Consider the following 13,762-nt stretch of genomic DNA (forward strand, 5'->3'; position numbering starts at 1 on the left):
GAAAATTACAGTTGAAACTGATAAAATCTCCACAAACGTTTTGTTTTATATCTTTAATTTTAATTTGTGTCAAGAGACAAACAGCCATTAAGTTAATGGTATTATAATTGTTGGACAGCTCAACTTTCTGTTGTTAGTTATGAAATATTATATATATATAAAGACAGTCGCCCCTCCGAGGGTGGGTTTTAAGAAGAGAAATTTCGTATCTCTTGTCGTTTAAATCTTCTGTTGGCACCCCTGCTGCCGTAGCTCTGGAGGTTTTTCGTTGTACCAGCGAGCTCGTCTATCTGTCAAACTGGTGTTTCATCTATTTTGTTGTCGCGAGTCAATATCCGTCGTACTCAGAAGAGTCGAAAAAACAGGTTGAAACGCGTTTTATCGTTGAATTAAATGTAACGGAGGTGCAGGAGGTCATCGTCTTCAGTGTAATGCTATTTTAACGGGCGAGATCGCCTCTTCGATTGTGCAGTGGACGGAGCGAAATGTTTTCGAGCCTCACGAACCAAGTGTCCGGCTGGATGGGGAAGAAGTCCGAGGGCGCGGACACCCCGAAAGAGGAGGCCGCCCCGCAGGACGAGGCACCAGCCCAGGCCCCAACGGATGAAGAACCAGCCCCAGAGGCGAAAAAAGACCCAAGGTCCGCCCCCTTAATATATTTACTGTTTTTTAAAAATATAATTGAATGATTTTTCTGACCTGTAGTTTTGTCGTTTCTGATCATTTTGGTCTGCCATGCCAACTATACAGCGAGGATAGGAAGATCATGATCGAAAACGTCAAAACTATAATTTAATTTTCTCAAATTGTGCAACTTTCAAATTTAAACAGCCGAAAAACTACTTATCTTATTTTCAGGTTTTTATTTCAATCAACCACCTTCAACCTGGCTTAGAAACGAGATATTAAATAAACACGTTTGTCTGCTATCGTTATCGCAGACATAGTGTCTAATCATGATCTGAATGATCATAGGGAAACCATGTTCAATATACGTATTAATCCTTTGCTGTCCCATTGAACTTCATTAATACATGATATAACATTTTCCCCTTAAACAGCGATGGTGTACGGTCCCAGATCATATTAATCATAAAAACCAAAACTAACTTTATTATTAAACACTTTAAAAAACTTTGATACGTCAAGCGGTCATTTTTGTCTGATCAACATGATGATGATGATCAGGGGGAAGTCATGTAAAATAATTTGTACTCCGTTGTTCCGTACGTCATTTATACACGACAATGATATTTTCTCCTTTTAACAGGGAAGTTAAACTACTAATTCTTCTTGGTTAAAATCTACACTGATGCATTCCGATTTCGTGTTTGCCCGATCATTAAGATCATGAGGAAGTCACCCATGTATATTTATGTATATATATTCGCAATGTCCCATTGTATGACGTTTATAAACGATTTTCTCCTTAAACAGCGAGGACAAACGACCGCTTCTCATAACATCTCTGATAGGACTGTTTTTTTTTTTTTTTTTTTTTTTTTTTCAGTTTTGTCTAATCATCATGATCTCACTGATCATATGGAAGCTATGTTCGATATAGATATCCTCCGTTGTCCCATTGGACGTCATTTGTATAATTATAATATGACATTTTCAACTTTAACAGCGAAGATACACAGGGCTGATCATCTCATTTCTTACAATCATAGACTGTTGTTTTCGTTTATCATTTGGGACATCTATCAATTTTGACAACTCATTTGCCAAAACCCCCTGATAAATAGAGAGTGGGTTTGGTTCAATGGGAAATTAGGAGTAGAATGATAGTACCTAGGACTACTGACTGAACACTGCAGACTTTGGGGGCATATGTGATTCAGAGCAGCAGAAACAAGCCTGTACATATACTGCCAGGAAGAAGAAGAAAAACGACCGAGCATGTTCAGTTGCTGCAGCGATGACATTTTGATATGTCTCATGTTCATTTTGCAACAATTTACCGGAAGGACCAGCTAGTCTTTTGAATAGTAGTTGTGTCATGAACAATTGTCATAAGACCTTCCTCAAGTGATAAAATTGTTATGCACTTGATGACTTTATCAAGTGGAGCAAGACAGTATTTCAAGGTTCAATTGGCCTTGGAGATGATTAAGGATCATTGAATTAATGATCTGCTAGGACTTAATTTTTGAGAATTTATTGGATATGTGATCCTTGAATACACTGTATTATACATATGCCAAGCTTTCGCTCTGTATTTGGCCTTCCCCTCAGTTAAGTGTTTTTCCCATGTCCGATGTGTCACTTCCTGCTTAAACAGCGAAGCCTGTTCTTATCTTCTGATCACAGTTTTTACAAAATATATTTATATTTAATGTACGTGTACATGTGAATATATAAATATTTCAATACAATTCGAGTCATTTTAAAAACTTTTTCTTATTGAATTTTCCAGAGATTCATTCAAAACTGGTGTCCTTCAATTCAATTTGTGTGAGTAAAGAGTAAAATTAAACAAATCTAATATTTAAATCTCAGCGATGTAGGAAGGTTGACATTTAAATAATTAATAATAAAACCTGTTGATATTTCTTTCACCTTAATACGACCTCGTCCCAGGTTTCTAATTGTTTTCGCCCCCAGTATTTTAAAATTTATTAACCGACATTTTTAATTACTTAATAATTTTATTGTTTGTAGTCGGTAGGCCGAAATTCGTCGCTCCTATCCCTTCATTTTGTTCAGAATTTCCGTCCGCGGTTTTACGGCTTCATCACGGGCGAATGAGCAGCGAGGACAAGCGGACCCCGATTCGCGATTAGAAACCGGCGATTTCCAAACGATCAAAACGAAAACGTGCTCTGTAAATCAATGGATCAGGGATGATCAGACTAGCGACAAACAATTCGCAAAACTTATCAACAGCATAGGCAATTTTTCACCAAATGCTTTTGGATTGATTTTAACTTAACAAGAAAACAAGTGAACATTTTTTGTCGCTTATCTGTTGAAATTTTGTCATTATGATGATTACATTTTACATAAGTGTGATCTTAAAAATAAATTTAAAAAATAGAGCATAAATTGATAAATGTAATAATCTAGTTGGCAGTAAACATACCTAGACATATTTACAGTGACATAATAAAATATCTTTTTATTTCTTCCCAGGAATAGCTGGAGGCATCGCTGATTTATTTAAGACAGGATAGAGTCAATAAGGGAGTTAACAGGTCCTCTGAGGACATTAAGTCTTAAAATGACGGCTAAGTCCCCCTTTGTTCCTTTTTATAATAGGCATTTGGGAAAAGGTGGTTTTCACGTATAAGTTTAATTAGGCGTAAAATATTGCTCTTTCATCTTGTAAACAATTTGATGTCACCGTTGTAATATCGTTACTTTGATTGGCAGAAAAACTTGTCTGCCACATTCAGATATTTCCATGAACGTTTTTAAGTACAGTACTGGGCGAGTTAATTTTTTCTGGCTTTGTAATAAAGGTTCCTTGGCATTTTCGCGCTTGAGAAACCCCTTTTATTCAGTCCCTTTAGGGTGCACTTTTCTTTTATTATGTATGAAAAAAGTAATTTTCCCTTTCCTATATACTATTTCACTCTATGCCTCTCTCTTTCTCTCACACACACACTCCCTACCTTTATCTCTTTATTTACCTCTGCCTTTACCACTACTTCTAACCCGATTTATTTTTTAAAAAATATTTTTTAATATTTTCTCTTCTAATGATCGCTCTTCCCCATTCTCTTTCTCTCACACTCACTCTCACTTATATTTCTAATAATTCATATCTCCTTACTCACGAACACATACTCGCCTCTTTCTTATTTTATCTTATATAGTTCTTATCGTTAGGTAGTACTTTTCCCTTTTTTCTTCTTAATCTAGTGTCTTGACTTTTCTCGCTCATATTTTCTATCCCTCTCCCGCTTTCTCTTTTACCATTTTCCTGTCTTCCTCTCTTATATTCCTTCTTTGGCAATCAATTTCTCTGTCTCTCACCTGTCTCCTCTTTCTTTTTTCTCTGTCTCTGTCTGTCTGTCTCTCTCTCTTTCTCTCTCTCTCTCTCTCTCTCTCTCTCTCTCTCTCTCTCTCGCATCTTAAGTCGGGGATTGTAGGAGTGGCCAAGTAAGATCAAATTCCGCGAATATAAATAAAACCATTCATTCACTCTCTTTCTCTCTATTTTCTTTGTCTAACTCCTCTCTTTTTCTCTTATTTGGTGCCTTCCTGTACCCCATCTTTCTTTTTTCTACTCTCCCTTTCTCTTTCTCTCTCTCTCTCTCTCTATTCTTGTATATGCCAAGAGTCTTCAAAATTCTTATCAGTAATTAATAAAGTAAATTATAAGTAATTCATTTCTTTTTAAGTAATACATTTTTTCTCATCATGACATCCATTTTAAGGCTGACTTGATCTTACTTTTGGGGTTTCTTCCAAAGTAGAAACAATATAGCGGCTGATCGAAAACAAATGGATAATAATGCTTATTGTAAAGTATAACAGCATAGCATGATTATTGATAGTATAGCAGCTGCACGAGCATGATTATTGATTTTTGCAAAATGTTGAGTCAAAAACTTGTCACATATTGAAGTGATGCTTTTCCATAATATAAATTTTGGTATTTTTGAGAAATTGAATTGAAATTCTGTAAGCAATATTTATTTTGTTTTTCTTTCTAAAATTGCCTTCGTTAGAGGGGGGAATGATGAAAATGTCAGGTCACCAATTTCGATTTCTGACCAGACGTCGACGGGGTAATTTTCTCTAAGCCACTGACAGACGTGGAAAAAATAACGAGTGACTTATTTATTTGGCAAAAATATTGAAAATTACAAGTAGATAAGATTTTGTAAGAGGTTTGATCAACTTTTCGCCCATTCGGCGAACCGTCTAACTCAAAATATTTCAAGACAACTTAAATTGATTTGATAAAAATTTGGCCTGTTTGTTTTTATTCAGTTGTTGCATCGTTGTATGGTTGATTGGTCTGTTATCCAATTTAATTTTTTTGTTCGATTACACTTGTGCAAATTGTGAGGCAATACTCCTTGATTCTAAATTTTGTACATATTGTAAACGTAAATAGAAAGTTACGCGCCTTAATAAAATCCGCCATTGTGGCAGTCGTGTAACTATTGATTTGTCCGTAAATAAATGGTTGATTTAACGGCTTCGTTTTTCAATATGGCAAGAAGATCCCTGTTTGCCCTAATTAACATCAATTAATTTCCATACTTTATGAGTTTGTAAATTATGCGTGCTGTTTTTCCATGAGCAATAAGTCATACTCGGATCGAATAGGACTGCTACAATGGTAGGTAACTATTTATAGTTGTAAATAGTTTTTATACAGCTTGAAACCCCGGTCTGTTGCTAAATCGATGTTATTTTGATTTTTCTTTCACTCCCTGGGCCTTAAATCGTGTCTGGCATATATGATGGTATTTCGTGTGATTTATGGCCCCATTTTGAGATTTTTTCCTACCAGAGGGGAGAGGGCCTTGGTGAAATATTCACAACCGTTTCAGTTTAAGTCCGGCACTTTAGATAACAAACCTTCTAAAATAGGTTCTACATGATTTGTACAATAAAAAAGTCACTGTTATTTTAAAAAAAATGAGCCTTTTTAAATATATTGTTTAACTCTACAACGATGAGGCGTGTATTATCTACACAGCCCTAATAAGAGCTGATTGAGATAAAGCACGACAAATATTCCTATGGTTAACGCCTTAAAACCTTTACTTTTAATGATAATTAAACACAACGACTTGAAAAATGATCATTTACTTCTAGGTCAACTAAGGCTTATCAAAGGTTCGAGATAAGTTGGACAGGAAGTAGATTATGAAGTTTAAACACTCAGTGGTGAATGGGAATTGTTTGCCGAGGTTAAATAATGAAATAATTTACTTAGTAAACATTTCAGATATACCCATGCAGCTTATTTCATTTGTGATTTAAATTATTTATAACTTGAGGTTTATTGGTCGCGATGCAAATGTAAAGAGTTGCTCCTATATAATCTATAATCTAACTTGAGGTTAACATTGCTACTACATTCATTATTAACAGGAAACACTGCCGTTTCTGATGTAAATATCCATATTTTTGGTTAAATTCGTGATAGATTCTTGCAGTGAAATAATCATTTGATATAAAATATTCATTTTTTTGTTTTACATCGTTGATTTAGAAGTTGAACGTTTATTCTTATATGTATAAAACATAGCAAGCTGTCAGGTAGAGCAGAGAATGAGGATTAAGCTCAATAACTGTCCTCTAACAGATTTATGTAAATGTGTTGATCTGAATTATCACAGGAGTTTTTATAATAAGTAACGCGCGCGCAAAAAAAAATTTAAAAAAAATAAAAATAAATAAATAAATAAATAAAAAACCTTCATGAACAACATACTGATACCCAAATACGGTTAACATATATAGTCTTAAATAATAATGCTATCAGCATATGTTCTTAATTTTTCAGTCTTTTATATTTAAAAAAAAAATTATTATTCTGAGTCATGTAGTGGAGAGAGACAACGACTGGTGTGTTGCGTGGAAGGGTGGTCATCAGCAGATTTGTGTGAGCCCCTCATTCCATGTATTCTCTTGCATACTTTGATAACTTCTGTGACAGATTTGTAAATCCTTGTGCAGGTTGTCGTTTCTGACTTACTAGGGCGCACCAGTTATCAACCATGGTCAACAATTTTTTTTGGTGTTGCGCCGAGATGCCACAGGAGTGCAGCCAAACCGACCTAATTAGATTGAGTTTAGTCCAGCAGTTTTTTTAATGGTCTTCTCAGTCGAACTTTGCTTACAAAATAGCCAACATGTTTAGCCCGTGTTAGCTTTGAGTCTAAAGAACAGTACGTTTGTCGGTGTGTAAGTATGAATTACGCAGATTTTTTTGGTATTAGTTGATAGCGTTCATACATTTTCTGCGTATTGTTCACTTCCTTCTGCGGTCGGTCCAATCATGGCAATATCGTCATGCGCGTAGTAGAGATAAAGGAACTGGCCTAGGACGCTTCCTCGTGGAATACCTGAATATAGAATACGATATGGCATGACCCCATTCAACTGAAAACGTTCGACCCTGAGTGTAGGTGTCTGATAGAACCACTGTTTCATAATTCGGATTGTTCGTTCCGTATGTGACTAAATTTAAAAGAAGTCGGTCAAATATTTCTGAAAATATGCTTAGAAGACTGATTAGTCTGTAGTTGTGCGAGTCTTCATTTTTTTCAGTTTGTATGGACATTATGCCCTACTAGAGGAAACACTCCAACTCACAATAATCCAGTTCCATAACCCGCAACTTGTCCGCTATAACTAGGTTCTTTCTACTCAGTCTACCTTTCTGAGCATATCTTCAAAATATCGGACACTTCTTTTGAATAGGCCTTGGTTTTGCCAAAATAAATTTTTGAAAGTTAAAATTTTCTATTTTTTAATATTTTAGTTTCCCCGTTCTCCTTGCTCAAATCAACTATGTAGATATATGATTTTACAGAACTTTTTAGGTAGCTTGCAACAAAAACAAAACTAAATGATAAACATTAAAATCGGACTATTATCTCTATTTAAAAAAGAGTTTAATTTCTGTTAAATTATTTTCCCATTGTGTATATTTTCTTATAGAAATATTTTATATACTTTTGTGTTATTACATTGTTAAAAAGCTATATTCCTCTTCTTCCAAATAGTACGTTTGATATTAAAATATTTTTAGCCGTTTTTTAATTATAGCCGTATCAAAATGATATTCCGACAACGACTTCTTAAAAATCGAAAAAATAAGGGTCCAAAATTCTAATTTAAATTCAAACAAAAATTTATATTTAGGGGTCTTCTAAAGGTGATAAAACGAAATTTCATATTAGTTTCACGAAAAAATTATGATCTAGTGTATTTGAAAAATATTTGGTTTTTAGTATTTTTTTGTATATAGATAAACTTAGATAGCTTTTACTATATTTTTGTTGCAATGTACATAAAAAGTGCTGTGAAGTGATATATTAGGATGAACGTCGAAATAAAAATATTAAAAAATGTAAAATTTCAATTTTCAAAAATTTATTATTATTCACAAGACGTGGTGGATACGCTCAGCCAGGTTCAAGGTGGTTGGTTGAAATAAAACCCTGAAAATAAGATAAGTAGTTTTTCGGCTGTGTTGAAATTTGAAAGTTGCACAATTTCAGGGAAAAAAGTTTGGTCCAAATCCTGCCACAACAACCTGGTCGTACCCTTGTAAAATGTAAAGGTTCGAGGTGCTTTGGAATACTGTCTACTTTGAGAGCAATTAGAGCCCCCGTTCTGTACTTGAAGCACAGCGGTGAATCCAGTTTTACCAAGGAATCTGATTATTAGGCCTAGTTAATTCGACAAGTTCTCTTCACGGACTAATTAATAATATTGCTACGACAATTGGACTTAATCTTTCAAACGAATACAGACAATTTTGATTTAAAATATTCACAGTTTGTTGTTACAATTTGAGATAGAATCTTTTAGCAATTACAGTAAAGTTCAGAATACTTTTACATCGAATACAACTTCATTACATTGCTTATCAGAAGATTTTAATGTTTAAAATTGTATTTTAAATATGTTCTTGGCTCTGGGCGAAGTTTAACTGTATTTTAATTGGGAAAATGTATGTAAAGGCAGCCTAAGGTTCTTTGAAATGAGAACTCAACGGTGGGTTGCGTTTGGGAGAGGGTGTGTTATTTAACTCTCTTCTTATCAACAGGTTTACGCCTGTATGACCCTTGCAAAGCTTTTCCTTTTAACTTTCATCACAAAAGACAACCAAAATTTAGGTATCAAAAGTAACTTAATTTAACACACTTAAAGGTGTGGTATTAATGAGTGGTTACATTAACCTTTGAAAGAATTCCTTTCCTCATAAAACAATATTTTTTATGAATCGCTGTTGTATATATTTTGGGCTGTTAAAATTTTTTCGGGAGCCCCGAGGCGAGATGGCATGAAAGATGTATTCCTCTCAGGAATTATTACAGGGCAATTTCTTTTCCTTCCTTTGTTGTGGAGAGGTAAGAATTATTCCCGTTCTTGAAATAGGCATCGGGAGGGAAAACGATAAAACTTTTACTTGAAAAAAAAAAAAAAAAAACCGAAGGAGATATACATTTTACAGTTGTTATAACATAGGTCGATCAGGTTGTCTTAAAAATACCATCCACCCTTTCTAAAAATAACAGTGCCATAATGTTCAAAAGCTAGAAAATAAATAAATCATTCAAATGTCGAGTTTTCAATTTAATTTTTTTATTTTATTCTCCCCACAGCCCCACGAAAGGCGGAAGTAGGCTGGAAATGCTCGGCAACCTCGGAGGACTTGGTAACGTGAAGACGCAGATGTCCAGTTGGCTCGGTGGTGGCATCCCCGGCCTAGGCAAGAAGTCGGTGGATCCTGCGACAGCGGAGGCCGGTGCGGAAGGATCTCCGCCACAGCTGCCCGCCAGCCCAACGTCCCAGTTGTCCAACAAAGGATCTCCACAGGAAAAGGACGACGACGCATCAAGGTAACAAGGAATTAGCAACAAACAAACATGCAAAAACGAAATAATTGTTTAAAAAATGTAAAAGGAAAAATGATTTCGTTTTTAAAATGTACATTAGATTGTATGAAGAATGAGACATCTGAACCAAATTAAAAAATTTAAGCATTAGAAGATATTCAAAAATTAATTCGTTGTCACAGATCTTCTAAGTTACAGACTAAAGTTCCAAGTCCTCTCTTTGAGGGTTTTGAAAATAACCGATAGCTGTTTCTTTGTCGGGAAAGGGATTGGCGGATTTCACAAAACAAAAATTAAGTTAATTAGGTTGAATAAGATTGGCTTAAAAGCTGACTTAAAAACAGCTGAGGGAGAGCGAATCCCCGTACTGGAAAAATTAAAAAATAACAAAAATCAAATTTCTTTTTTTGTCTTAAAAATTTCCTTACATTCTGCTGGCCATTTTGGTGTAATATTGTATGGACTATATTTTAATAAATCCCTTAAAAAAAAAAAAAAAAAAAAAAAAAAAACCAGTTCCCGATTGCACACATTTGAGACGGGTATAATAAACAATAGGACTTTTATTAATTTGCAGTACATTACAACAACATTCGATTCATTAACATGAAACAATGAGATAAGAAATATACAGGGTGTCCCAGAGGTAGTGCGAAAAAAAATGTTATTGATTGTACACTCTATTGGCAACAATTTCCAACGTATTGTCTTTATACGTATCTTCATTCCCTGACGAGTTACAATTTTTTTGTTATTTTTTCATGGAATCGTTACCTTACTCGAGAAACACAAATACATATCATAAGGACTACCACAGTTTTGGATTCCGCATTAAATTTCATTTATACTATTTTCATCTGAAATAATTTTCAATTAAGAAACTTAATAAATGCTCAAATTTGAAAATACCATAATGTTTGATTTTTAAGATCTAATTGATAATTAGGTATGCTCTTCTGTTTAATCCTACATCTTTCCAAACTGCGCAACAATTCATTATTTATTAAGCTTTCAAACGGTACAAGAATATCCATAACCCCTCCGGTTGGTGGTAGACTTGTTGCGTATCAATTGTAGAAAAACGTACATAAGATCAACGATGATGATAAATAGATCTGTTGGCTTTCAAGTTTTATAATTTTATCTACAATAAATTAGTGCAGGATTTACAACCATTGATTTTACAAATTGTTTTCAAAATGACGATCACAATGTCTGACAGCTATGTATTCTATAGTTACTCTTGTGGATAAATAGGTTCTAAGTTTATCAGATGCTTCGAGAATTTTAATCCTTAAAACTTTAGCACTGTTCACCACTGACCCGTACATCTACACCCAACAAATTCGTGCCTGGTTGAATCAGTAATATCCCATGTGGATTGGTAGATGAGGAGTCAACTCGTGGCCACATCGTTCCCCCGATCTTAGTGTCATGGATTCCTTAAGGAGGGAGTGTACAGTTCAAAAGTGTACAGTGCTGGATGGATAAAAAGTGATGGAATGTCAGCTGTATAAATCTGACATTGAGTGGGGACCGGTACGCTACCCTGAGGGTAGATAAGGAAATATTGAGAGAGGATTGCTTCAATGAGTCGGCAAACCCTTGAGAATGAAGCGCAGGCCGGAGTCCCAAACTCGATCAAAAGAAGAAGAAGCGTCAAGAAAGTACTAAAGAGTTGACTTGTAGATTGTCAGTGGTATTACAAGAGAAGAGTATAATGTATTATGTAAATGCAGCACAAAATCTGCGAGAAATGTTAATATTCGATGAGGAAAATGCTAAACAATGCGTGTGGAGTAATAGCACTTCGAGAACTTGCTGCTGTAGAGTGCCTAGATTCATAAGTTCCCGAACCTCTGCTTTAGTGGATATTGTTTGTTAATTTTAAAAATTTAATTTTAAATAAAAAAAGGAATGTAACCCTACCAAGCTTATTTTTTCGAAAGCTTGTTATAATACAGCAGCTTTTCATTATCTCTAGGAATGCAGTGTTGTGAATTTTTGAAATTCTTCATATTCCATTGTTTAAATTTTATAAGTTGTTACCAGGGAAACGGCTATCGGTTGGATTGAAAGGGTTCAGTAGATTAAAAAAAGGTTGATGAATAACACTATAATTGAGAAATTTATATTTTACTGCAAGCCCTTTTTACAAAATGAGTTAGTTGTTGTTTGCTTATAACAGCTAAATGTTAGCTCTCGTGTATGGAAATTAAACGACACGATGCAAAGTTAGTTTATCGATGAACATACACCTCCAATATTAATCTACGAAGACAACGTTTTAAACGGTTAGCTAATGCGTCTAGTAAATCAAGTAAATATGTAGCTTGTTAATTTATTTTTCTTTGCTAAAAGATCGAATGCTTTTAATATTTAGGCTTCGTTTGGTTCTTTTTTTGAAAAAACTTTTCATAGCTGTTACTGTCAACCCTTTGTCTGTTTGAAAAACAAGCCCGTTTAAAAGTGTTTTACCCTTCAAGTCTTCGAATACGCCAGTTCGATTAAACTGACTAGTAACAACAAATCGACTGAACAAATAGTATTTGTTTTCATAATAAATGAACTAGCCTCCTAAATTTGGTTTTCCACATTAATGGGGGTGCATTTTGATGGTTGAAACAACAAACGACGGTTCAAAATTCAGTTGTTTATATTGGATTTTCTCGGTACGTTTGTCCTCGCTTTTCCCTTTTAGTCACACTCTTACGTCATTCGCCGTTGCTAATTGTTTCAACAGCCCATCAAACGCCTACAATAACTTCGCAAGAAATACCATAGTTGAATTGATCATTTAAAATTATATCTGTAATATTATTTTTCTGATTCATTAGAAATCTGAATTTATATATTATGAATTTTCGGCTCTCAATATTCATTTCGTTGGAAAAACATTTTCCCATTAGAAATTCCCCCTTATTTATCTCTCCTCGTCACCTAATCATGTAAGAAAAGGTTCTTTACATCCTTTGGATAGTGAGTGTTAAGGATTTGTATTTTTTATTTTTTATTTTTGGTAGTCGTAAGACTTTCTAAGCTTTCTTCATCTCCGTGAAAAATGTCTTTTTAACGTGGATAAACACTTTTTATCTATTTTTTAGGAAAATCTATTTTCCTATCGTAGCATCTCTTTCTGCGAAGAATCTCTATTTCTGCTTGTAACAAATCATTAACTAACGGTCACTAAATACCCCACATGCACATATTATTGTACATTTATTACATAACTTTTCTTATCTTAGGAAAAATTTCTGAAAAAAAAATTATTTCCAATATTGGCAAACATTTTACTGTGAAAATCTACTGAACTGGCAAAAATTTCTGAGAAAATTCTTCATTTTCAATCTTGACTTCACACGTCAAATCTTTTGGAGAAAAATTTTGGCAAATCTTTGCAATGAGAAAATTCGGTTTTCCTGTCTTGGCAAATCTTTCTGAGAAAAATCTCCTTTTCCAATCTAGGCGGTTTTTTTAAAAAATGTTCTCTTCTTATCGTGGTGGCAAATTTTACTGTGAAATGTGCGGTGTTTAATGACTGTTAGTTAATGATTATTTGGCGCTCTCAACACGACAAAATGACATACCTGCACAGGAAAAAAAACACTTTGAGCCCTGAAGATGATCTCAATAAAGATCGAAACGTTGGCACGATAAAGAAAATGTTTTTCTAAAACTTACTTCAAACCAGACCGCATCTCACGACCTCCAAATAATCATTATCAAGAAAAATCGTGCTATCTTTGCAACTTTTTCTGAAGAAAATTTATTTTTCCTATCTTGAATAATATTACTGGGAAAAATCTCCTTTTACTATCTTGGCTAATCTTTATAACAAAATCTTATCTGCAATCCCTGTAGTATTATATTGTGTATAATTTATGTTTGGAGGTAGATTGAAATCAATTTGTCTGAATTTCTGGGCGTTTCTGTTTGTCTTAAAATTTTTTTATCCTAACTTGGCAAATCCCATCAGTTACACCATGGCATTAACTTAGCACTAACCAATTTCGAAAGTTTATTGCATCTATCTCTAGAGCGGTATATCGTGGATTAATTTTTATTGATGATTTATTGAAATAATTTTGCCTTTCCGTTAAAAAGCTCTTAAGCTGGCCAATCACCTATGGAATTTCTTCGCACACGTATAGGTCAAAATATTTTTTACCTTAAATTTTTATGCAAAATAATATATAAATAAGTTGTATTAATACTGGAAT

General features: G+C 34.2%; 1 protein-coding gene across 6 annotated transcripts in view; it reads left to right on the forward strand.

Annotated features, from left to right (window-relative positions):
- The first annotated feature begins 264 nt into the window (after nt 1-264).
- Nucleotides 265-13,762, forward strand: part of LOC106668155 (synapse-associated protein of 47 kDa) — a 62,414-nt gene continuing 48,916 nt past the window's right edge. For 5 of the 6 annotated variants that reach the window (XM_014396651.2, XM_014396656.2, XM_014396654.2 and 2 more), the window contains exons 1-2: nt 265-640; nt 9,309-9,545. In XM_014396651.2, coding sequence (XP_014252137.1) covers nt 486-640; nt 9,309-9,545 — 392 coding nt within the window. In that variant the 5' untranslated portion in view covers nt 265-485. The remainder of the gene's footprint in view (nt 641-9,308; nt 9,546-13,762) is intronic. The other variant, XM_014396653.2, reaches the window with a different exon arrangement.

Source organism: Cimex lectularius, unplaced genomic scaffold, assembly GCF_000648675.2.
Source record: "Cimex lectularius strain Harlan isolate CLEC.00 unplaced genomic scaffold, Clec_2.1 scaffold55, whole genome shotgun sequence".
NCBI lineage: Eukaryota > Metazoa > Arthropoda > Insecta > Hemiptera > Cimicidae > Cimex > Cimex lectularius.